Source organism: Prionailurus bengalensis, chromosome X (assembly GCF_016509475.1).
Source record: "Prionailurus bengalensis isolate Pbe53 chromosome X, Fcat_Pben_1.1_paternal_pri, whole genome shotgun sequence".
Taxonomy (NCBI): Eukaryota; Metazoa; Chordata; class Mammalia; order Carnivora; family Felidae; genus Prionailurus; species Prionailurus bengalensis.
Genome location: NC_057361.1, coordinates 53,803,606 through 53,827,826, shown reverse-complemented (window position 1 = coordinate 53,827,826; position 24,221 = coordinate 53,803,606). Strand labels below are relative to the sequence as shown.

The window sequence follows — 24,221 nt, the reverse complement described above, 5'->3', positions numbered from 1 at the left end:
TCATTACAAATTGTATTTAAATTCCAATTTAAATTCCATCGTTTCAGATGTAGCATTTAGTAACATCATTTACATACAACTCCTGGTACTCATCACAATTGTCCCCTTTATACCTATCACATATTTAAATCATCCCCCCGCCCAACTCCCCTCTGGTAATCATCAGTTTTTTCTCTCTGGTTAAGAGTATGTTACTTGGTTTTCCTATTTTCTTTTTCTTCATATATCTATTTGTTTAGCTTCTTAATTCTCCATATGAGTGAAATCACATGGTATTTGTCTTTCTCTGACTGATTTATTTCGCATAGCATAATATCTTCTAGCTCCATCCACATTGTTGTAAATGACAAGATTTCATTATTTTTATAGCCGAGTAATATTCATTATATATTATATTCATTTGACACATACACACACACACACAGACGCACCCACCCACCATATGTTCTTTACCCATTCATTGGTCAATGAACATTTGTGCTCTTTCCATAATTTGCCTACTGTTGATAATGCTACCTTAAACATCCAGGTGCACATATCCCTTCAAATTAGTATTTTTGTAACCTTTGGGTAAATACCTAGTAGTGAAATTGCTGGATCATAGGACAATTCTATTTTCCACTTTTTTTGGAGGAACCTCAATACTGTTTTCCAAAATGGCTGCACTAGTTTGTATTCCCACCAACAGTGTAACAGAGTTCCTCTTTCACCACATCTTCACCAACACCTGTTATTTCTTGTGTTAATTTTAGCCATTCTGACTTGTTTGAGGTGATAGCTCATTGGAGTTTTGATTTGTATTTCTCTGATGATGAGTGAGGTTGAGCATTTTTTCATGTGTCTGTTATCAATCTGTATATTTTGATAAAATTTCTTTTCATGTCTTCTGCCCATTTTCAAAGTGGATTATCTGCTTTTTTTGTTGTTGAGTCTGATAAGTTCTTTATATATTTTGGACACAAACCATTTATCATATATGTCATTTGCAAATATCTTGTCCCATTCTGCATGTTGACTTTTAGTTTGTGATTGTTTTCTTCACTGTGAAGCTTTTTATTTTGATGAAGTCTCAATAGTTTATGTTTGCTTTTGATTGTTTTATTTCCAGAGACATATCTAGGAACAAACTACTATGGACGATGTCAAGGAGGCTGCTACCTGTGTTCTTTAGCGTTTTGTCTCACATTTAGGTCTTTAATCACTTTTGAATTTATTATAGTGTAAGAAAGTGGTACAGTTTCATTCTTTGCTTATGTTTATGACATTCTTTGCTGTCCAGTTTTCCCAACATAATTTCTTGAAAAGACTGCATTTTGTCCATTGGATATTCTTTCTTACTTTGCGAAATATTAATAGACCATATGGTTGTGGGTCCATTTCTCGATTTTCTGTTGTGTTCCATTGATCTATGTGTCTGTTTTTTTGTGCCAATAACATACTATTTTGATAAATTCAGCTTTGTAGTGTAACTTGAAGTCCATAATTGTGATGATTCCAGCTTTGCTTTTCTTTGATAAGTTTGGCTATTTTTGGGGTATTTTGTAGTTCCATATAAATTTTAGGATTGTTTGTTCTAGCTTTGTGGATAATGCTGGTAGTATTTTTATAGAGATTGCATTAAATGTGTAGATTGCTGTGGTTAGTATCTACATTTAACAATATTTGTTCCTCCAATTCATGAGCATGGAATGTTTTTCCATTTCTTTTTGTCATCTTCAATTTCTTCCATCAATGTTTTATATTTTTCAGACTACAGATCTCTCACTTCTTTTCTTAGGTTTATTCCTACACATCTTCTTTTTGGTGTATTTGGAAATGGGACTAATTCCTTGATTTCTTTGTGCTGCTTCATTATCAGTGTACAGAATGCAAGAGATTTCTGTACACTGATTTTATACCCTGTGATTTTAATGAATTTGTGTATCAGTTATAGTAACTTTTTGGTGAAGTCTTTCAGGTTTTCTATATTGAATATCTTGGCATCTACAATTACTGAAAGTTGTACTTCTTCCTTGCCAATTTGGATTCCTTTTATTTCTTTTTATTGTCTGATTGCTGAGTCTAAGACTTCCATTACTATCTTAAATAACAGTGGTGAGAGTGCACATCCCTATGCTTGTTCCTGACCATAGAGGAAAAGCTCTCAGTTTTTACTCCTTGAGGGTATTAGCTGTGTTTTGTTTTGTACAAGGCCTTTAGTATGTTGAGGTATGTTCCCTCTAACCCTACTTTGTTGAGGGTTTTATCATGAATGAATGTTGTACTTTTCAAATGCATTTTCTACATCTATTGAGAAGATCATATGTTTATCTTTTTTTATTAATGTGGTGTATCAAATTGATTGATTTTCAAATATTGAGCCACACTTGCATCCCAAGAATAAATCCAAGTTGATCATGGTGAATGTTTCTTTAAAAAAAATTTTTAATGTTCATTTCTTTTTGAGACAGTGCGAGTGGGGAAGGGGTAGAGAGAAAGGGGGACACAGAATCTGAAGCAGGCTCCAGGCTCATAGTTGTCTGCAGCATAATGCCCGATGCAGGGCACGAAACCACAAACTGTAGGATCATGACCTTAGCTGAAGTCAGACACTCAACTGACTGAGCCACCCAGGCACCCCTGAATGTTTCTTTTAATGCACCTTTGGATTTGGTTTGTTAGAATTTTATTTATTTATTTTTCATTTGTTTTCATCAGGGTTATTTGTCTATGCTCTTTTTGTAGTGGAGTATTACCTAGTTCTTGTATCAGGGTAATGCCAGGGTTATTTGTCTATGCTCTTTTTGTAGTGGAGTCTTATCTAGTTTTTGTATCAGGGTAATGCTTGTCTCATAGAATGAATTTGGAAGTTTCCTTGAATTTCTGTTTTTTGGAATAGTTTGCAAAGAATAGGTATTAACTCTTCTTTAAAATGTTTGATAGAATTCACCTGTGAAACTATGTGGCTCTGAAGAATTTTCATTCCTGGTTCAATTTATTCCCTGATTATTCTGCTGTTTGAGTTTTCATTTCTGTCTGTTTCAGTTCTGGTAGTTCATATGTTTCTAGGAGTTTATCCATTTCTTCTAGGTTGTCAAATTTTTTGGCATATAGTCTTTCATAATATTCTCTTATAATTCTATTTCTCTGGTGTTGGTTGTTTTTCTCCTCTCTCTTAGTTGTAATTTCATTTATCTGTGTATTTTCTCTTTTTTGTATGTGTGTCTAAAGCTTTATAAATTGTATCAATATTTTCAAAGAAGCAGCACCTTGCTTCATTTGACTGTTCTATTTTTTTCTTCTTATTTTAGATGTTATGTGATTTATTTTTACTCTAATATTTATTTTAATTGTTCTACTAGTTTTAGACTTCATTTGTTGTTCTTTTTTGAGCTCCTTTAGGTGTAAGGTTAGATTGTTTATTTGAGATTTTTTCTTCTACTGTTTTATACTTCCCTTTTGTGATAGCTTTTGCTTCATCACAAGGATTTTGGGCTGTCGTGTTTTCATTTTCACTTATTTCCGTGTATATTTTTTATTTCTTTTTTGATTTCCTGGTTGACCCATTTATTGCTTAGTAGCATGTTGTTTAACCTCTATATATTTGTGGTCTTTCCAAATTTTTTCTTGTGACTGACTTCAAGTTTCATAAAATTGTGATAAGAGAATTTGTATGATATGGTCTCAATATTTTTCTACTTGTTGATGCATGATTTCTGGCCCAATATGTGTTCTATTCTGGAGAACGTCCCATCTGTACTAAAGAAGAATGTGTATTCTGCTGTTTTACAATGAAATATTCTGAATATATCTGTTAAATACATCTGGTCCAGCATGTCATTCAAAGCCATTCTTTTCTAGTTGATTTTCTGTTTAGATGATTTCTACATTAATGTAAGTGGGGTGTTAAAATCCACTAGTATTATTGTATTATTATAAATGAATTCCTTTATGTTTGGTTTAAATTGTTTTGTATGTTTTGGTGTCAGAAGTTGCAGGCATAAATATTTATAGTAGTTATATCTTGTTGGATAATCTCCTTTATTATGATACAGTGCCCTTCTCTTGTGACAGTCTTTGTTTTAATGTCTAGGTTCTGATATAAGTAATGCTCCTTCAGGTTTCTTTTGATATCCACTAACATAATGTTTCTATATCCCCTCTTTATCAATCTGTGGTTCTTTAGGTCTAAAATTAGTCTCTTGTAGGAAGATGGTCCTTTATTTTTCTATTTTGACACCCTATGTCTTTGGAGCATTTATTCCATTTATTCAGAGTATTTATTTATTAATTTAACCTGAGAGAGAGAGAGAACAAGTGGGAGAGGGGCAGAGAGAGGGAGAGAGAGAGAATCCCAAGGAGATACCTCATGGCTCTGCATCTGAGGACTACTCTTTGGGCTAACTGTAGAGGAGTTGCTCCTGCACCCCAGTTGGGGTTAGAGTAGGAATGCTCACCCGGGTTATGCTGAGTAAGCCACCTTGTCTGCATTTCCCCATGCAATGGAGTACTTCAATAAACAAATCAGATCACACCTGGGTGAAGGTCCAAACACTCCACCACTACAAGCAAGAAAAAGCTTTGTAGATGACTGACCAGTGGGATAGAGCAGCCAAAAGGCAATAAGAGTGCATGCAAAACACTCCAAAAACTCTCCCTGAAGTGCCAGGCCCTGTATAGTGTATGACCCTTTTTTAATATAGTAGTACTTGCAGGTGCAGGACATATAACAAGCTATTAAAACATGTAAAAGACATAAACCTACCATAAATGATGAAAAGGAAGAATTCTCCTCAAAAAAAAATCAAGAAGAAATAACAGCCAGAGAATTGCTCAAAACAGATGTAAACAATATATCTGAACAAAAATTGAGAATAATAGACATAAGACTAATAGCTTGGTTTGAAAAAATATTATAAGACAACAGAGAATCTCTTGCTGCAAATATCAAAGACCTAAGAAATAGCCAAGGTGAATTAAGAAATGCTATAAGTGAGATGAAAAATAAACTAGATACAGTGACAGTGGAGATGGAATAAGCAGAGGAGAGAATATGTGAAATGGAAGATAAAATTATGGAAAATGATGAAGCTGAAAATAAGGAAAGGAAATTACTAGATTACGGGAGGAGAATTAGAGAGCTAAGTGAGTCCATGAAATTAATTAATATCCATATCATAGGAGTTCTGGAATAAAAGTGAGAAAAAAGGTCAGAAGGCTTATTTGAACAAATTATAGCTGAGAAGTTCCCTAATCTGGGAAAGGAAACAGGCATCCAAGTCCAAGAGGCACAGAGAACTCCCTTCAAAATCAACACAAAAAGGTCAACACCACAACATATCATAATGACACTGGCAAAATACAAAGATAGAGAATTCTGAAAGCAGATAGGGACAAATAGACCTTAATTTATAAGGGTAGACACATAAGGGTAGTAACAGACCTGTCCACTGAAACTTGACAAGCCAGAAGAGAGTGGAAGGAAACATTCAATGCGTTGAATAGGAAAAATATGCAGTGAAGAATCCTTTATCCAGTCGGACTGTCATTTAGAATAAAAGGAGAGATAAAGACTTTCCAATATGAACAAAACCTAAAGGAGTTCATGACCACTAAACCAACCCTGAAAGAGATCCTAAAGGAGACTCTGTTAGTGGAAAGACTACAAAGGACCAGAAACATCACCATAAGCACAAAACCTATAGATAATACAATGACACTGAATTTATATATTTCAATAATCATTCTAAATGAAAATGGACTAAATTCCCGAATCAAAAGACATAGGGCTTCAGAATAGATAAAATACAAAATTCATCTATATTCTGACTATAAGAGACTAGTTTTCAAATGGAGGACACCTGCAGATTGAAAGAGGGGATGGAGAATGATCTATCATGCTACTGGATATCAAAAGACAGCTGCAGTAACCATACTTATATCTGAAAAACTAGATTTAAAAACAAAGACTGTAACAAGAGATGTAGAAGGACATTATATCATAAGGGATCTATCCATCAAGAAGAGCTAACAATTGTAAATATTTATGCCCCCAATGTGAAACACCCAAATATAGAAATCAATTAATCACAAACATAAACATGTATATAAAATAAAACCATAATTTTAATTTAATAATTTTATATTTAATATCTTTAATACTCCACTTACATCTAGGTAGAAAATCAATAAGGAAACAATGACTCTGAATGACACATTGGACCAGATGGACTTAAAAGATATGTTGAGAACTTTTCATCCTCAAGCAGCAGAATACACATTCTTCTCAAGTGCACATGGAATATTCACCAAAATAGATCATATACTGGGTCACAAAACAGCCATTTACAAGTATTAAAAAGACTGAGATCATCCCACACATATTTTCAGATCACTATTAAACTTGAAATCAACCACAAGAAAAAATGTGGAAAGTCCTCAAATACACTGAGGTTAAAGAACATCCTATTAAAGAATGACTGGGTCAACCAGGAAATTAAAGAAGAAATTAAAAAATACATGGAAGCAAATGAAAATGAAAACACAACAGTCCAACCCTTTAGGATGCAGCAAACACAGTCCTAAGAGAAAAATACAGTGCAATCCAGGCCTATTTCAAGAAGAAAGAAATGTCCCAAATACACAACTTACCTTACACCTAAAGGAGTTAAAAAGGCAGCATCAAAGAAATCCCAAAGCTAGGAGAAGAAGAGAAATAAAGACTACAGCAGAAATAAATAACATAGATTAAAAAAAAAAAGAACAGATCAAGATCTGGTTTTTTGAAAGAATAAACAAAATTGATAAATGCATAGCTAGACTTCTCAAAAGAAAAGAGGACCAAAATAGATAAAATCACAAATAAAACAGGAGAGATCACAACCAACAGCACAGAAATACAAAAAAAATATGGAATACTATGAAAAATCACTTGCCAACAACCTGGACAATCGGGGGGAAAATTGACAAATTCCTAGACACTCACACACTTTCAAAACTCAAATAGGAAGAAATATAAAGTTTGAGGAGACCCATATCCATCAAAGAAATTGAATTGGTTATCAAAAATCTCCTGAAAAATAAGAAAGCTGGGACTGATGGCTTCCCGGGGGAATTCCACCAGACATTTAAGGCAGAATTAATACCAATACTTCTCAAACTATTCTAAAAAAATGGAAGGAGATCTTCTGGGCTCATTCTATGAAGCCAGCATTTCCTTGATTTCCAAGCCAAACAAAGACCCCACTAAAAATAATTACAGGTCAATATCCCTGATGAACATGGATACAAAATTTCTCAACAAGATACTACAAAATTCAACAGTGCATTAAAAAAATTATTCACCATGATCAAGTGGGATTCATTCCTGGGCTGCAGGGCTGGTTCAATATCCACAAATCAATCAATGTGATACACCACATTCATAGAGGAGAAAAACCATATGATTCTTTCAACAGATGCAGGAAAAGCATTTGACAAAATACAGCATCCTTTCTTGATAAAAACCCTCATGAAAGTCATGATAGAAGGAACATGCATTAACATCATAAAAGCCATATATGAAAGGCCCACAGCTAATATCATCCTTAATGGGGAAATCTCTCAGTTTTTCAGGAACACAACAGGGATATCCACTCCCACCACTGTTGTTCAACATAGTGTTGGAAGTCTTAGCATCAGCAATCAGATAACAAAAGGAAATTAAAAGCACCAAAATTGTCAAAGAAGAAGTCAAACTTTCACTCTTCACAGACGACATGATATTCTACATGGAAAACCTGAAAGACTCCACCAAAAAAACTGTTAGAGCTGATAACAGTAATTAAGCAATGTGGCAAGATATAAAATCAATATACAGAAATTGGTCGCACTTCTGAGAAGCCTCCTCACCATGAGCATGGAGCCTGGTGTGGGCCTTGATCCCATGAACCATGAGATAAGGACCTGAGCTGAAATCAAAAGTTGGATACTCAACCAATTGAGCCACCCAGGTGCCACATTCAGAGTTATTATTGATAGGTTTGTTTTTATTGCCATTTTTACTTGTTTTGTCATTGTTTCTGGGGATTTTCTCTGATCCTTATTTCTTTGTCACTTTTGATCTTTCCTTCCCATTCAAAGAGTCCCCTTTAATATTTCTTGAATGGCTCGTTTAGTGGTCAAAAACTCCTTTAGTTTTTGTTTTTTTCTACTTGTTTTCTCATTGTTTCTGGGGATTTTCTCTGATCCTTATTTCTTTGTCACTTTTGATCTTTCCTTCCCATTCAAAGAGTCCTCTTTAATATTTCCTCCATGGCTGGTTTAGTGGTCAAGAACTCCTTTAGTTTTTGTTTGTCTGGGATACTTTTTATCTCTCCTTCTATTCTAAATGACAGCGTCACTATATAGACTATTCTCGGCTGCATATTTTTCCCATTCATCACTTTGAATATATCATGCCCTTTTATCTTGCCAAATTTCTTTTGAGTTATATGCAGCTAACCTTAGGGTCTTCTCTTGTAAGTTAGGGACTTCTTTTGTCTTGGTCCTTTTAGGATTTTTTTTTGTATAGCTAATATTTTATAAATTTAATTACAATGTATTTTGGTGTTTTCCTGCTTTTGTTGATTTTGATGGAGTTCTCTGTGCTTCCTGGATTTGGATGTTTGGTTTCCTCCTTCAGATTCAGAAAGTTTTCTTCTATCATTTGCTCAAATAAAATTTCTGCCCTCTTTTCTCACTCTTCTTCTTCTGGGACTCCTACGATACAAATGTTATTATGTCTGATGTTGTCACTGAGTTCACTAAGTCTATTCTTGTGTTACATAATTCTTTCTTTTGTTCACCTTCATTATTAGTTTCTATATGTATTCATTTCTCTGCATTTTCCATTCTTGTGTTCATTACTCTTAGTCTGTTTTGAATCTGTTATTGTGCTTTCAATTTCTGACAGATTTGTAACTTTTATATCTCTGCTTTAACAGCCTCCCTGAAGCCTTCCATTCTTTTATCAAGTCCAGAATTATCCTTATGATTGATGCTTTAAATTTTCCATTAGGCATATTATTTACATCTGTCTCAATTAGATTTCTGGCCGTGACCTTATCTTTTTGTTTCATTTGGGATGAATTACCTCATCTTGGCATTTTGTCTAAGTTGCTGTCTTCTTCTCTGTGTTAGATAAGCCTGCTATGTTTTCTATTACTTAGAATAATGGCTTTATGAAGAAGAGGCCATATACTGTCCAGATCCTGGAACTTTAGGGAGTGTCCTTGGTGTGTGCTGCATGCACACTGCTGCTGTGTTTTGGCTGCTCTATCCTTCAGGCCAATCCTCCGCAGAAGCTCTCCTTCCCTGAATTGGGCAGGGTTTGGACCTTGGCCAGAGTGTGCTGAGTTTTAACTAGGTGTGTACTGGTCTGCTTGTTAAATGAGAACTGATGCTACTTCCACTAGAACTGAAATGTTGTAGAACCCTCTGGTCCAGAGACATTGTATGCATGTGTTTTCTGCTGGTCTTCTGAGGAAAGGTCCCAGATTGAGGCAAACTTGACTGAGAAAGGCAGTTCTGGCAGAGCGCAGGTTGTGGGACTTGGTGTAAGTAGGTTAGGCAGGCACTGTCAGCACTATGCTGTTTACTGAAGGTGATTCTGAGCTTAAACTGAAGGTGGGGAGCCAAATGGTGCTGGCCATCTCCTTTGTCCATGAAGAGTGGTCTTCAGGCTTGATATTCTCAGGGAAGTACTCCCAGAATAGTGAATAATCTCCCCCCTGTGCATCTTAGGTATTTTTCAGATGGCCATTTTCATGCTATCCGTGTCTGAGTTGTTTTCCTTCCTTCTCTACAGTAGTAGCTCAGTGCCCTCCAGGCTCTATTCCAACCAAGCCTGCTGACCTTTAAAATGCCAAACTTTAGGAATGTGTTGTAGGCCAGGGCCCTTGCTGGTTTTAGGAGGGTCTTACCATGCTGGTACTGGTGTAGTTTAATCCAAGAAGGTCAGTTTCACCAGAGCACAGGGGCATGGAACTTGGAGCAAGCAGGCTAGGCAGCCAGTTTTGGGCTCTGCTCATATACTGAGGAGTGGAGGAAGTATATGGCACCTGCAAGCTCTTTTGTACCCAGAAAGGCATCTCTGTGAACACCACCTCTCACAGATGCACTCCAAGAAGAGTGAACAGTCCCCCCCCATGCACGACTTATGTGTCCAATGACCTTTAAAACTCCAGTCTTCAAGCACCGCTGGTTACAAGAACTCACAAAAACCAGCCCCTCTAATTTTCCCAACCAGTGGCCTTGGGAAATGTTCTCCTTGTGTGTTATCCTATGTGCTCCACTCTTGTGTTCCCTTCCCTAAAACCAGGGCTTGCTCCCCTCTGAAGCAACTGCAATCTGTTGCTCCCCAAAACTGTGTCTTCACACTTCCTACCTTCTTCAATGTGGCCTCTTTTCTTTCTCTATTTGTGTAGTTTGTTATGTCCATCCTCAGATTGATCACTTGTGTGTTCAGAATAATATGAAAATTATCTAGCTTTTTTTTTCAAGGGATGAGAGGAGCTTTTAGTCCTCCTTCTACCCTGCCATCTTAGCGCCCCTCCCTAGGTAGCCTTTTCTATACCTCTCCAGCACACTTTAAGAACTCTTATTAACACATAAAACATAGAATTATAATTACCAGTTTATTTGTCTGTCTATAATAATTGCCTGTTTTGTAAAGGTAGGAGCAAGTATTATTTCCTACTGCATCCATAACTTCTAAAATTGTTTCTTCACCAACAAGGCTGCCTGCAAGCCTTTACTCAATGAATAAATGGATGGAAGACAATGTGGTCAAGATTATGATCACCCTACATTTTAACATTAGAAACCTAGTATATAAATGGGATTATAACTTATCCTGTAATAGGATGACAAGAACCTTATCTATTACTGAGATTAATGATCAATTTTTGGTATGGGACATGTCGCTCTCTAATCATGTTTAGAAGCTCACATTATAGCCAAGATTAACTTCAGATCTAGAGAGGGTGAGAAACTCAATATGCATCCAGGGTTAAGGCCAGTATACTGCTCCATGTGTGATCAATATTAGGCATTTCTTTGGTGAAACTAAGTACCCTATTCTGAAATTGAAAATGAGTGTTTCATAGAGACAAACTCAGGCTGTGACTTTATCCTGGTTAATATTATATTTTAAGTTCTCAAAGAGAAATTAAAAAAAAAGAAACAAGTCAGAGGGCTGAAGCAGAGGTGCTACACATCTTTTATCCCTTCAGCTAAGTGTTTCAACTCACCAGGATCAGCAGCCAGTGGCCAACCAGTGCTAGATTCTACCACTCCATGAGCATGCACAGAGTAGGGGCGGCTGGCATTATTCTTGAACACCACAGTTACAATATCACCAACCTCTCCTCTGAGAAGTGGACCTAAAATATGCAAAAGAAGGAAAAGTCTCATTAGTGGAGTGTTGGAACAAGGGTACTAAAGGAATTGAAGAAAGGACACACAGAAGAGTTCTCTAGAATTAAGGTTTTCAGTCATTAGACTGAAAATCATGACCAGTTCCATTTTTTTAAATCCAGAAGCTCTTTAACTGATACTGCTACTTACAGGATGAGGATACTTCAACAAGAAAATTGTGGCCCCAATTATCCTTATTTTACCACCCCAAATGTATGTATGTAGGTATGTATGTATTTAATTTATCTATCTATCTATCTATCTATTATCTATAATATCCCAAGGATCTAGGTAATCAGGGCTCTGTGGAATCATTGTCAGTAAGGAGTTTAGCACAGAGTAAAAAAATGTTGGGATCTCTGTAAAGGCCAATGGGTTTCTTCTCTGTGAGGACAAGAATGAGGAAACTCATTGGCCCATAAAAAAGTGAATAAATTGTATGAATAATTAAACTGGGTTCAAGGGTAATACTGATTCCCTGTATAGTGCTTTTCCTATTCTTTCATGTTACTAAGTTCCCCTATCATTAGTATATTTAAAAAATCTATCACAATCAAACATCCCTAGAGAGATTCCTGAAAAATATGGTTCATGTTACAACAAAATTAATAAATCCTCCCTTTGATTGCTTATTTTTATGGTTGATTAAAAAAAAATATATGACTATTGTTCCATTATATAATAAGGAAAAACTAATTGAAAGAAAAAAAGGTCCTTATATGACATGGCATCCTTAGGATCAGTATAAACTTCTAACACAAGGAAGAACTCACCTAATATTCCCAAGTGTTCCTCTGGTCCAGTCCTTGGCCGAGGGATCTTGAATGTACCATCCGTGTATTCTCTGAATACAGCTTTCTTGTATCTGGAACCCAGGAGTCCATCCTGGTTGCTCAGGAAAATGTGACCATAACTAATGGAATACAAAGAGTGGTATCATCACCTGGGCTTCGACTCCTTAATTTCACTTATGAGAAACCTAAGTCAGACCCAACATCATATCACAAATAGAATCCTTCTAATGTCAGATTTCCCACCACATTGGTCGTATAACTTCAGTAAAGATAGCAGATTTAAGTTTATATTAATGTTTCCTTGTTTACCATAATTCAGATAGGAATTTTTAGTACAATTAATATGGCCAGAACACTGGAATAAGAATCAGAAGCCCTGGGCTCAACTCCAGTCTTAGTGATTTCTCAGATGGAATCAGTTTGACAAAAGGACAAGGTACAAGGTGCAAGGAGAGTACTAACTTTTGCTGCTGCTGCTGCTGCTGCTGAGTAAGGAATGGGAAAAGGTAAGGAGGAAATGGAATTTTACAGATTCCTCCTTAAGGGATGCTTTCTGGTTTACAAATACCTTATTATTCATTTTATCATTTGACATTTACAATAAGATAATGAGATAGGTAGAAGTGTAATCAGTGGTCCAGAGGTGACAGAACTTATCTTCATTTATACTGTCAGCCAGAAGGTATCAAGGGATCATGCACTTGGATTCAAGTTTGCTGCTTCCTCCTTATCTCTTTCTAGTCATTTTCTTTTAACTGTATCACTTGTCTTTAAATTTTTTTTCAACGTTTATTTATTTTTGGGACAGAGAGAGACAGAGCATGAACGGGGGAGGGGCAGAGAGAGAGGGAGACACAGAATCGGAAGCAGGCTCCAGGCTCTGAGCCGTCAGCCCAGAGCCTGACGCGGGGCTCGAACTCACGGACCGCGAGATCGTGACCTGGCTGAAGTCAGACGCTTAACCGACTGCGCCATCCAGGCGCCCCTGTATCACGTGTCTTTAAAGGTGAGTAAATTAAGGCCCAGGGAAGAAAATACACTTTTTCTAGGTTTCAGAACAACTTAGCAAGGAAATGTCAACAATCAACAACCAACATAAAAGGCAAGAATTGCTAAATTGTTGTGAGAGCACCAAAATTGTAGTGGAAATTGATAAACTGTATTTCAGTTTCTGTTCTCCTCTGCTTCCTTGTAATGATAGAATCACCTAGATTGAACTGAGCACATGGCCACCTAACCATAGATTATATTTTCCAGGCTTTATTTATTTATTTTTACTATAGTTGACATACCATGTTACATTAGCTTCATGTGTACAACTTAGTGATTTGATAAATGTATATATTTGTGCTATGTTTACCACAAGTGTAGTTACTGTCTGTGCCAATACATCTTTATTACAAAATCATTGACCATATTTCACATGCTGTGATTTATTCCATAACTTACTTATTCCTTAACTGGAAGCTTGTACATCACCTTCCCCTTCATTCATTTTGTCCAACCATCTACCACCTCCAAGTCCCAGACTTTCTTGCAGCTAGGTATGGCCACATTAATAAGTTCATGATAATGGATTATGAGAGAAAGTGATGTCTACAACTTTTAGGTCATTGTCTTATAGACAGTGATGCTTGCCTTGGACTGCTTTCTCCTTTTGTGATAGCTTGGAATCTCTACAACAAAAATCGGCATCTTAGCTACAGAGATGAAAGAATGTATTACGAGTGATTAGTTTAACTACTGGTTCTGGTCTGTTCATATTTATACTAGTATGTGAGCAGGAAATAAAACTATAACTCACGTAAGGCACTCTATGTTGAGCTTTTTCTGCTATACAGCTTAGCCTGTAGCTTAATGACATTTTGTCAAGTGATGGGTAAGCTTGGGGTGTTCAATCTTTTGAGTGATACCTCTACAAAATTTAACTTCTGGTATAGGTGCTACTAGCTACCAGAAGAAAAGAGGCAAAGATTAAGAGCATGAAGGTGTGGATAAGATCTTTTACTTCAGGCCTACATCATTGCAACATAGAAGAAGTGCTGAGTTCCAGCTTATCTGCATTCCACCACCGGTTCCAGATTTCCTGGTATCCTATTACGTGACCTTAGATAAGTCCTCTTCTCAGAATTTTAGTATCCTCCTTATTGGTAAAATGATGCAGAGTCTCTGAAAGTGTGATATCTTATTTTCTGAAGCCTTACCTGTCCTTCTCAGACTGGTTGTGCCATTCCAGTTCCCAGCTCCTGTCAGGGCAATAGTCCCACTCCACCTCTTCTGCCATGATGTAGTAGATTCTTGCAGCCTGGTATCGATGATGATAGTCAGGTTGGTGGCCAGGACACTGGGAGACATTATAGATTGCCTTCATCCCTGATTCTCTATGGCTGCCTGCCTGGCAGTAAATCTCAAATATCCCTAAAGAAAGAACAGAGAGCAAAACCTGAATCTGAATATCCCTGCATAGCGCCTGGGGGATTCCCTGCCTCTCTCTAGGCATACTGCACAGAGTGTGTAGTTTCAAATAAGGTTCTTCTATGCATTGGATAAAATATTATTGTTATTTTTTAAAGTTTATTTATTTTTGATACAGAGAGGGGAGACAGAGAGAGAACAAGCAGGGGAGGGGCAGAGAGAGTGGGAGGGAGACAGAATCCAAAACAGATTGCTGGCTCAGAGCCTGACATGGGGCTTGAACCCAAGAACCTGAGCCATCTAGGCACCCCACAGATTATTATAAGTGTATTGAAAGCAATGAGCACGGAGTTTAAGAAGCTCTGCTTGCAAAACTACCATTGTTTAGGTTTAAAACTAAACTCTGCCTCCAGGATGGACAACTTTTCTGTGTTAACCCAGGGCTTTCCCAGTTTTAGCACTGAAAGTCCCATACTCTGTGAAAAATCCTCAGTTCTGACCAAAGTGGGATAGTTGGTCACCCTATCTGACATTTATTAGCTATATAACTTGAAGTAAGTTAAGCCTCTGTATGTTTCAGAGGTACAATGGGAGTCATTTTACTTATTTCACTGGGCTGTTTTAGAATTAAACATAATAATGTTTACACATTGCTTAGCATAATGCATAGTAAATTTTAATAAGTAAAGTTATAAATACGTAAATAAAATTGTAATAATTATTATTCCAAACAATTCATTGACCAATGTCTCTATTTTCTACCAAGTACCAAGGAAATAAAGGTGGCCTTAAATAGAACCCCCCAAAACAAAAACAAACAAACAAACAAAAACTTGGTTATAGGGATGCTTATATCAGAGGGCTTTGGATTGGCCTTACCTAGGTTTTTATAATAAAAGGTTTGGATACCAGGCTTAAATATGAGAGTTGTGGAGCTGCCTGGAACTGATATCAAGCCCCAGTCTTTCTATGTCAAGAACATTAAGGCTTATAGAATGTTAATCAGGAGAAAATGACTTTCTTAAAACATTTTTTTTTTCATCATTCCTTCCCTTGCTGTCCATTACCTATCCCATCACTACAGATTCTTTTCTCCTGGTTTTCAAAGGCCTCTATGAGGTGGCTCCAGACTATGATCCAGTGCCAAATGCACCTAGTGATCCAACTAAAGCTGTCCCTGACATCCCTTATCACATATCTCATTTCTATCTTGGAATTTTCACTCATGTTGTTCCTCCCTAGAATGTACTCACCCACCCCTCCCCAAAATACCTAAGAGAGCTCACTCATTTTCCAAGACCCAACTCATGTTTCATTTCTTCTAGAAATCTCTCCATGACTATTCTGGCCCACAATGACTTCTACATTCTTGGCCTCTCTATTTTTAACTCATTTTACATCTAAACCACATGGTTAAGGACTAAGTGCTCCTCTTTATGAAAGAGTTTTTCACTCATTTATATATTTCTTGAAAGATTCTACTCTTTTCTTTCCACAACTACTCCCCAACTCTTCTCTGTCCCCTACTGTCCCACATCTATTCCATCAGTAAATCTTATCAGCTATTCCTCAAAAATTACCCTTTCATTTTCACCCTCACTCCCCTAGTCAAAACCACCATCATCTATCACATGGAAAACTTCAGTAGTATTCCAAATCTCTGCTTCTTCCCCTTCCTTCTTCAACCATTCCTCACATAGGATTCAAGGCTCTCTTTAACGAATATTATTCAGAACACATTGCTCCAATGCTTTAAATGCTTCCTTTATACTAAGAATGCAATCCAATCTCCTAAGTATAGTCTATAAGACCCTACATAATATGAATCTTGCCAGCCTGATATAATGTCAGTCACTTTCCTAGCTTACTACAATCCAATGGTACTGACCTTTCTGACCCTTGAAAATCCATGCTTCTTCCCAGTTTAGGACATTTTCACTTGCTTATCCCTCTGTTTGAAATATTCTGCTCAGAAAACTTTATATAGCTCTTTTCTCCTCATTATTTAGGCGTTAGCTTAAATATCACATTCTCAAAGATGTCTTCCTGATCATCCTGTCTAAAGTAATGATGCTCCTATCATTTTATCACATCACTGTATTTTATTTCCTTCATGACATATATCCCAATCTAAATTTATTTTGTTTTATGTAGGTTTTGATGTGTTTATTGTGGATCTTTCCTGAGAATAAGAATCATTGTCTTTTCACCTTTATTCCCCAGTGTTAACACATTGAAAATGTGTGATAAATACGTTTGAGTAAATAAATGTATATGCAAATGAATGCATATATAAACATATATGCTGCCCAAAGTCATAGATCAGAAGTTGGTGTGGGGAAGAAAGTCTGATGATCACTGAAGGGAATGAAACAAATAGAAGACATTCTAAGAAGTCATGTGACTTTGGACTGGTACATCATCTAAATTTTTTTCATATGAACATTGTTATCCAAGCCACTTTTTCAGCACTCCTCTGTCCTTGGAACCTGAGCCTCCTCCTAACTCTTTGACCCCTTATTTGCTGGTTCCTTACTTTGACTTCTCTTTTCCTTCTTGGCTCTTAAATGTTGATTTCTGCTTTAAGTTTTCTTTCCTATCACTTTACATGCTTATGGACATGAACTATGAGACCATTCAAATTTGCTCCCCAAACTTTACATTTCTACCCATAACTACCTATTGTGAAATCCACGCCACCTGTATTTCATGAAGAACTTAAAGCTCAACATGCCTTAAAATGAGTACTTTCTCTGAAAACTTTATTACTCTGCCCTTGTTTCTGTATTTGCTCATTTGGTTAATGGTGCCACAAAACATATAATACATAAGCTAGAAAACTTGGGTGTCTTTTATTCTTGCTCAGCCCCTCAGAATAGTTCTGTATTTTCTCTGTCAAATGTCCCTTAACTATAACCCTTCTTTCCATGTTGCTTACACCCATTGGTAGCCTCTCATCACCTCTTGCATTAGCCTCCTACTTTACATCACTTAAGCCTTACTTCTCAGTATTCCTTCACAGGGCTGATAGTAACATTTTGCATGGGATTATTCTTTATTGTTTAAAACTGTCCTACATATTGCATAAAGTTTTAGCATCTCTGACTCCCATTTTCTAAATAATAATATGACCCCCTCCATATCCCCTGTCATTGTGACAACTAAAAGTACCTCCAAACATTTCCAAACAGTTTTTAGCATACTGCCTTGAGTTGAACGTCACTGAATAAAACCAATTTATGTAACCTTTCTCAGGCAGATGCTTCTACCAAGTCACTATCATAAGCTTCCTGCTGCCTATAATAATGCTCCCTTCACCCCCCCCCCCATCCCCTTTCTTTGCTGGGTGACAGTTTACTCATACTTAAATGCTCAGTTTGAAGGCCTGATTCTCTAGGAAAGCTTTACTCTACAAGTCAGACAGAATTTGTTATAGCTTGCTGTGTATTACCATAGTTCTTGGGACAATGGTGTCATCATTTCCATTTCACAATAACTATGAGCTGCCTAATTCATCTTTACATCCCTATATCTAGACCAGTAAGTGGAAGAAAACATATTAATCATGTTTTGTGAAAATTTAATTGTAAAATAAAAGGAAAATAAGATGTGAAGACTAAAAATGAAGGAAAAACAGAGAGGAAGACATAGAGAAATAAAAGATATATACAGAATGGAAGAAAAAGGATAAAGAAGAAAACAGGAAGAAGGGGAAAGAAAAGACATAAATAAAAGAGAAAGAAAGAAAAATGAATAAAAAGGGAAGGTAATGGGAAAGAAGGAAAGTCAAAAAAGGAGGGGAAAACAAAGGAAGAAAGAAAAGTTGAAAAAAGGTGAAAATAAAGGGAAGGGAAGTAAAAAAGAGAAAGAAAAAAGAAGAAAGAAGAGAGATAAAAAGAATGGAAGAAAAAAAAGAAAAAGAAGAGACAGAAAGTAATATACATAAAAATAGTTGGGAGTAGAAGAAGAAAAGAATGAACAAATGAAGAGAGATAAGAAATGAGAGATAAAAAGACATAAGAAAGGAAACAATAAAACTAAAAGGCAGATTACAGAATGGAAGAAGATATTTGTAAATGACGTCTGATAAAGGGTCAGTAGCCAATATCTTATAAATAACTTATCAAATTCAAAACCCCACAAAATAAACAATCCAGTTAAAAATGGGTAGAAGACATGAACATACATTTTTCCAAAGAAGACATCCAGATGGCTAACAGACACATGAAAAGATGCTCAACATCACTCATCATCACTCATCATCAGGGAAATGCAAATCAAAACCACGATGAGATAGCACCACACACCTGTCAGAATGGCTAAAATTAACAACACAGGAAACTACAGATATTGGTGAGGGTGTGGAGAAAGGGAAACCCTCTTGCACCATTGGTGGGAATGCACTGGCACAATCACTCTGGAAAACAATATGGAAGTTAGTCAAAAAGTTAAAAATAGAACTACCTTATGACACAGCAATTGCACTATTTGCCCAAAAGATACAAAAATACAGATTTGAAGGGTCACATGCACCCTGATGTTTACAGCAGCATTGTCAATAATAGCCAAATGATGGAGAGAGCTCAAATGTCCATCAACTGTTGAATAAAGAAGATATATCCATATATAGCATTATAACATATATATGTAATACATATATAATATGTATTTTAATAAATAATATATAATATTATATATAATATATACTGGAATATTACTCAACCAATAGTGATATCTTGCTATTTGCAACAATGTTTATGGAGCTAGAGTGTATCATGCTAAGTGAAATAAGTCAGCTAGAGAATATATATATATATATATTTATATCATCTTTATGCATTCATCAGTCGATGGACATTTGGGCTCTCTCCATAGTTTGGCTATTGTTAACAATGCAGCTCTAAAATTTGGAGTGCATGTGACCCTTCAGATCTGTACTTTTATATCCTTTGGGCAAATACCTAACTGCAATTCCTGGTCATAGGGTTGTTCTATTTTTAATGTTTTGAGTAACTTCCATACTATTCTCCAGAACGGCTGCACCAGTTTGCATTCCCACCAATGGTGCAAGAGGGTTCCGCTCTCTTCACATCCTCATCAATAGCTGTTGTTTCTTGAGTTGTTAATTTTAGCCATTCTGACAGATGTGAGGTGATATCTAATCATGGTTTTGATTTGCATTTCCCTGATGATGAGTGATGCTGAGCATCTTTTCATGTGTCTGTTAGCCATCTGGATGTCTTCTTTGGAAAAATGTATGTTCATGTCTTCTGCCCATTTCTTAGCTGGAACATTTTGTGTGTGTGTTTTGAGTTTAATATGTTCTTTATAGATTTTGGACACTAGCCCTTTATCATGTATGTCACCTGCAAATATCTTCTCCCATTCTGTAGGCTGCCTTTAAGATTCCTTCACTGTTCAGAAGCTTTTTATCTTGATTAGGTCCCAATGCTTCATGTTTGCTTTTGTTTACCTTGCCTTCAGTGACATTTCTAGTAAGAATTGCTTGGACTAAGAAAAAAGGCCTGTGGTCAAAATCCTCTAGGAATTTGATGGTTAATGTTTCCTATATTAAACTGTAATTTTTTCAATATGATATTATCTGTTATTAACATGAATCATGTGGTTGAATATTGTTTACTGTTAAATATTTTTATTTAAAGATAATAATTAGAATTTTTATTATTAAATATTTGAAGTAAAAAAAAGATAAGAAAAACAAAGAAGATGGGTGAGGAAGAGGAGAAATGAGAAACGGCAGGAAAAAGGGGCAGTGGAAAGAAAACAAGATTTTAAAGGAGGGAATAGAGGAATGATGAATAAGGAAAGCTCCAATGATGAAGGAAAGGAAAGACACCCTGAAGGACAGGGCAATAATAAATAATGAATTCTTCTCTTTGCTGCTGAGAAATCTAACATGAATTGGGTGGAAATAAGACATTACAAGCCCTAGATTTTTATCTTCCAGTTTCCCTGTCTATTAAAATTCCAGTATCATTAGTTGTATTGGAAGAGATGAGGTATGCAAGATAATATTTTAAATACAATTGTTCATTTTTATTAAATGTAACCTTATTTAAATTTAAAGTAAATAAAAGAGGATTAAAAATCACCAATAAACCCACAGGAATCAAACACTTTTAACCTTTTGCTGCATTTTTTCTGGGGATTTGTTTTTCTAGTTTGTTAAACATAACTGTAAGCCTCCAGTACACAAAATGTTGAATATTCATGGTGGTGTTTTTAAGGCATCTGCAAAGTTACTTAATTACATATGTATCTTTACCAATCCCCATTGCTACTCCTTCCTCTAGAATTCCAAAGCCAAATTCTAGTGCTGGCTTTTCCATTAACTCAGTATTTTTGTCTTGGGTTTGGAGAGCTACTCCCAACGGTCTCTCTCAATCTTCATTGGATATCAAGCCCTCAGGGAAAGAATGAAGGAAACATCAGATTCAAGAGATCATCTAGGAGTAAGAATTAATAGAACTTGATAGGGAAAGGGCAAGACAGTAAGAAAAAAAAAAAGCCAAGGTATTTAACCTGAGTAAATCATCACCCCCTCCATCCAGGTCTCTGTCTTTCCTCTCATTAGTAAAGTAACTAAATTGAGATTATCTCAAAAGTGTTCTACCACTTCCAACAATTTATTACTCATTAATTATTCATAAAGAAAAAAGAGTTTGAAAGATCTGTAAAATGCAAAGGTAAGAAGAGTCTGGGCTTTTGCTAATATTTAAGGGATATTGGACCAAGAGTAACCTTTCAAGTCTTTAATAAACCCATTCACTCCCTCTCCCCCCATATCACCAATTATAATGTTTTTAAACCATCTACAACAACCCTCCTTGGGACTCCTTTTGTGTGGGTACAAAAATAATTTCATTTATCCAAAGTAAGAGTAAGCATAGGGACACATATAAACTTGGCTGAGGAGCCTGGCTAATTTTGCAGGAAGGAGAGTAAACATAGGGTTTGGTTTTGGGATCAAGGATAGAGAGGAGGGTCTTTTTTCTTCCCCTTCACCTTTTGCTTCTTTGACTTCTCTGCCTGCCTTCCTTATTTCTTCCTTCCTTCCTTCCTTCCTTCCTGGAAAGTCTTTTCATTTAGAAGTTTTCCACCCTAGGCCTTACTACAAGCATTTGTGTCTGTTGTTTTTTTTCATCTCCATAAACCATTGTTTCTAATTTTCTAACACCATCTCTCCTTAACCAAGAAAGTATCCCCCAGGTAGATGGCCATCAATGAAGTTCCAAGAAGTCTGTGGAGACCAGCTTTATGTCAAATGTTTTTCAAATGTAGTGCCAGAAGGAAATTATTAAATTGTCAAGGAAACTTGTTTGGTTGAGGATTTTTTTTTCCAAACAGTAATGGAATTTACAGAACTAAAATAAAAGTTTAGTGGAGACTGTATGGAATTCACAAATTTTTCTGAAAACGCTATTGCCACCTACTGCCTAAAAAAATAATACACACTACAAACTGCAAAGAAAAAGTACTATTGCATTATAAAATGTCAGACATAGATGGAATCTAAAGAAATACTCTTGAAAACTAAGAACAATCCGAGGGTTGATGGGGGGTGGTAAAGAGGGGAGTGTGGGTCATGGGTATTGAGGAGGGCACCTGTTGGGATGAGGACTGGGTGTTGTATGGAAACCAATTAGACAATAAATTCCATATTTAAAAAAAGAAATATTCTAGCTAATTTTCTTTATGAAAGAAAGATATGGAAATGAGGGAAAGGGATAGACAAAGAGAGGGAAGGGGAGGGGCATGACCAATGGGAGAGAGAGGGAGGGAGAGAAAGGAAAGGAAAAAGGGAGGAAAAAGGGAGGATGGGAAAGGAAACGGAGGGAGGAAGTGAGGGGGCTGGACAGAGAAAGAAAAGAATGATGAAATGCAGCCACAGGGTGGGGGTTGGTTAGACCACAATTAAATAGCAAATTAATTAAATACCTTGGGCTAAAAGGTTTTATGTTCTGATTCCTGGGCTGAATTTGTTACAGCACACCCCACCCCACTCCCACCAGAAGTTTGCACAAATCTTCATAGAATATCAGAGTTAAAAGCACTTTAAAGATAGGTACATCTTGTGGACCTCCCTCACAATGCAAGGATTTTAGCTATAAAATCTCTATATAGCTATGGGACTACACAGTTAAGTCCACCCTCTACCCATATAAGAATTGCCCTGTTGTTGGGCAGTATCCATATTTCTTTCCTGTTGTTCCAGAAAAGAACTTCCTTAGCTCTTTACTTTTTGCCTACAGCTAAGAAAAAATCCAAATAACCAGAACAGAGTGCACATTAAGGAGAGAGGAGATAAGAGTGTTTTGAAAACTTCCCATGAACCCTTAACTTGTCCTCTTTTATCTTCACCTTCCCCCCTCACCCAGCACCATACCCAACAGAGCCTCTCAGCCTAGGGACAGCTGTTGAGTCACTTACCAGGGTTTTCAGGCTGCATGATGGCCATAACAAAGGTATGAGGAAAGAGCATGGCTGCACTCTTCCTCATGCCCTGAAGCTGCACAGTGTTGCCCTGGAACACGACCCCATGCACATCAGTCTCTGTGCCCAAGCCAAGCAGGTGCCAGGCCACTGTGTCACCCTTGCACATGTCCAGCCTGGGCAGGTTAGAGAACAGAAACCCATTAATGGCTGGAAAACAAAAACACAACACAAAACAGGAAGATGAGAACAGATTCTTCAAGCACTGGCCAGGAGCATAGCATCAGTTCTGTACTATGGTTTCCCACAATTTGAAATGTTGGATTCATCCTCAACTTCTCTGCCTTCTTCCCTAAGCCACTTTAGTTCTACTTATGAAGATCTGCCTCCTTGAGATAAGGGCCCAGCTGTCCTTTCTGAACTCACCCCCTGTAACTCTTATATCACACTTCACGTTCTTGCAAAACTGAAATTCTTTCCACTACCACAACTCTTTCACACACACACACACACACACACACACACACAGATACCAGCGTCTACTATTCCCACTCTTTTGAAACTCTCCTCCGTTGGCTTCTGTGACGCCACACTTTCCTGGTTTTCTTACAACCTCTCTGATTGTTTCTCTTTCATCTTGTTCTTGTTCTCCATCCCTCCTGAAAGTATTGGGGTTTCCTCAAGTTTCCATATTCATCTTTCAATCTGTCTCTTTTTCTTTACTTCACTGCTATGGCCTAGTATCTTGCTCTCATAATTTCTGGCCTGAACTCCTGAAAAAACCCTCTCCCTGGTACCCTTGCCTTCAGTCTATCCTCCTACCCTATCTCACACAGAGAAACACACTATTCCTGTGAGCTCTATTTGTCTCTGTATCCTTCTGTAGCCTTAAAGATGCTAGGTGTTTATAAACACATGTTGAGTTTTCACATGCTATTCCCTCTGCCTGGAATAACATTTTCCTCTAGTTTCTCTACAGCAAACTGCTACTCATCCATTATACCTCAGCTCAAATGTCAACTCCCCTGTGAAGCAGGGCTACTTCTCTCTCCCCCCCACCATGTCTCTCTGTGTGTGCCTCTCTCTCTCTCCTTCTCTCTCATTTCCATGAAATTTCCCCCCCTACAAAATTCTTCCATATCA

General features: G+C 36.8%; 1 protein-coding gene across 1 annotated transcript in view; it reads right to left on the bottom strand.

The window, feature by feature from the left end:
- The window catches only part of HEPH (hephaestin), an 82,702-nt gene that overhangs the window by 27,341 nt on the left and 31,140 nt on the right, over positions 1–24,221 (bottom strand). The window contains exons 11-14 of the mRNA XM_043570332.1: positions 23,076–23,288; positions 14,414–14,627; positions 12,189–12,328; positions 11,250–11,381 (exon numbers count right to left, since the gene is read on the bottom strand). Of these exons, the coding sequence (XP_043426267.1) occupies positions 11,250–11,381; positions 12,189–12,328; positions 14,414–14,627; positions 23,076–23,288 (699 nt within the window). The remainder of the gene's footprint in view (positions 1–11,249; positions 11,382–12,188; positions 12,329–14,413; positions 14,628–23,075; positions 23,289–24,221) is intronic.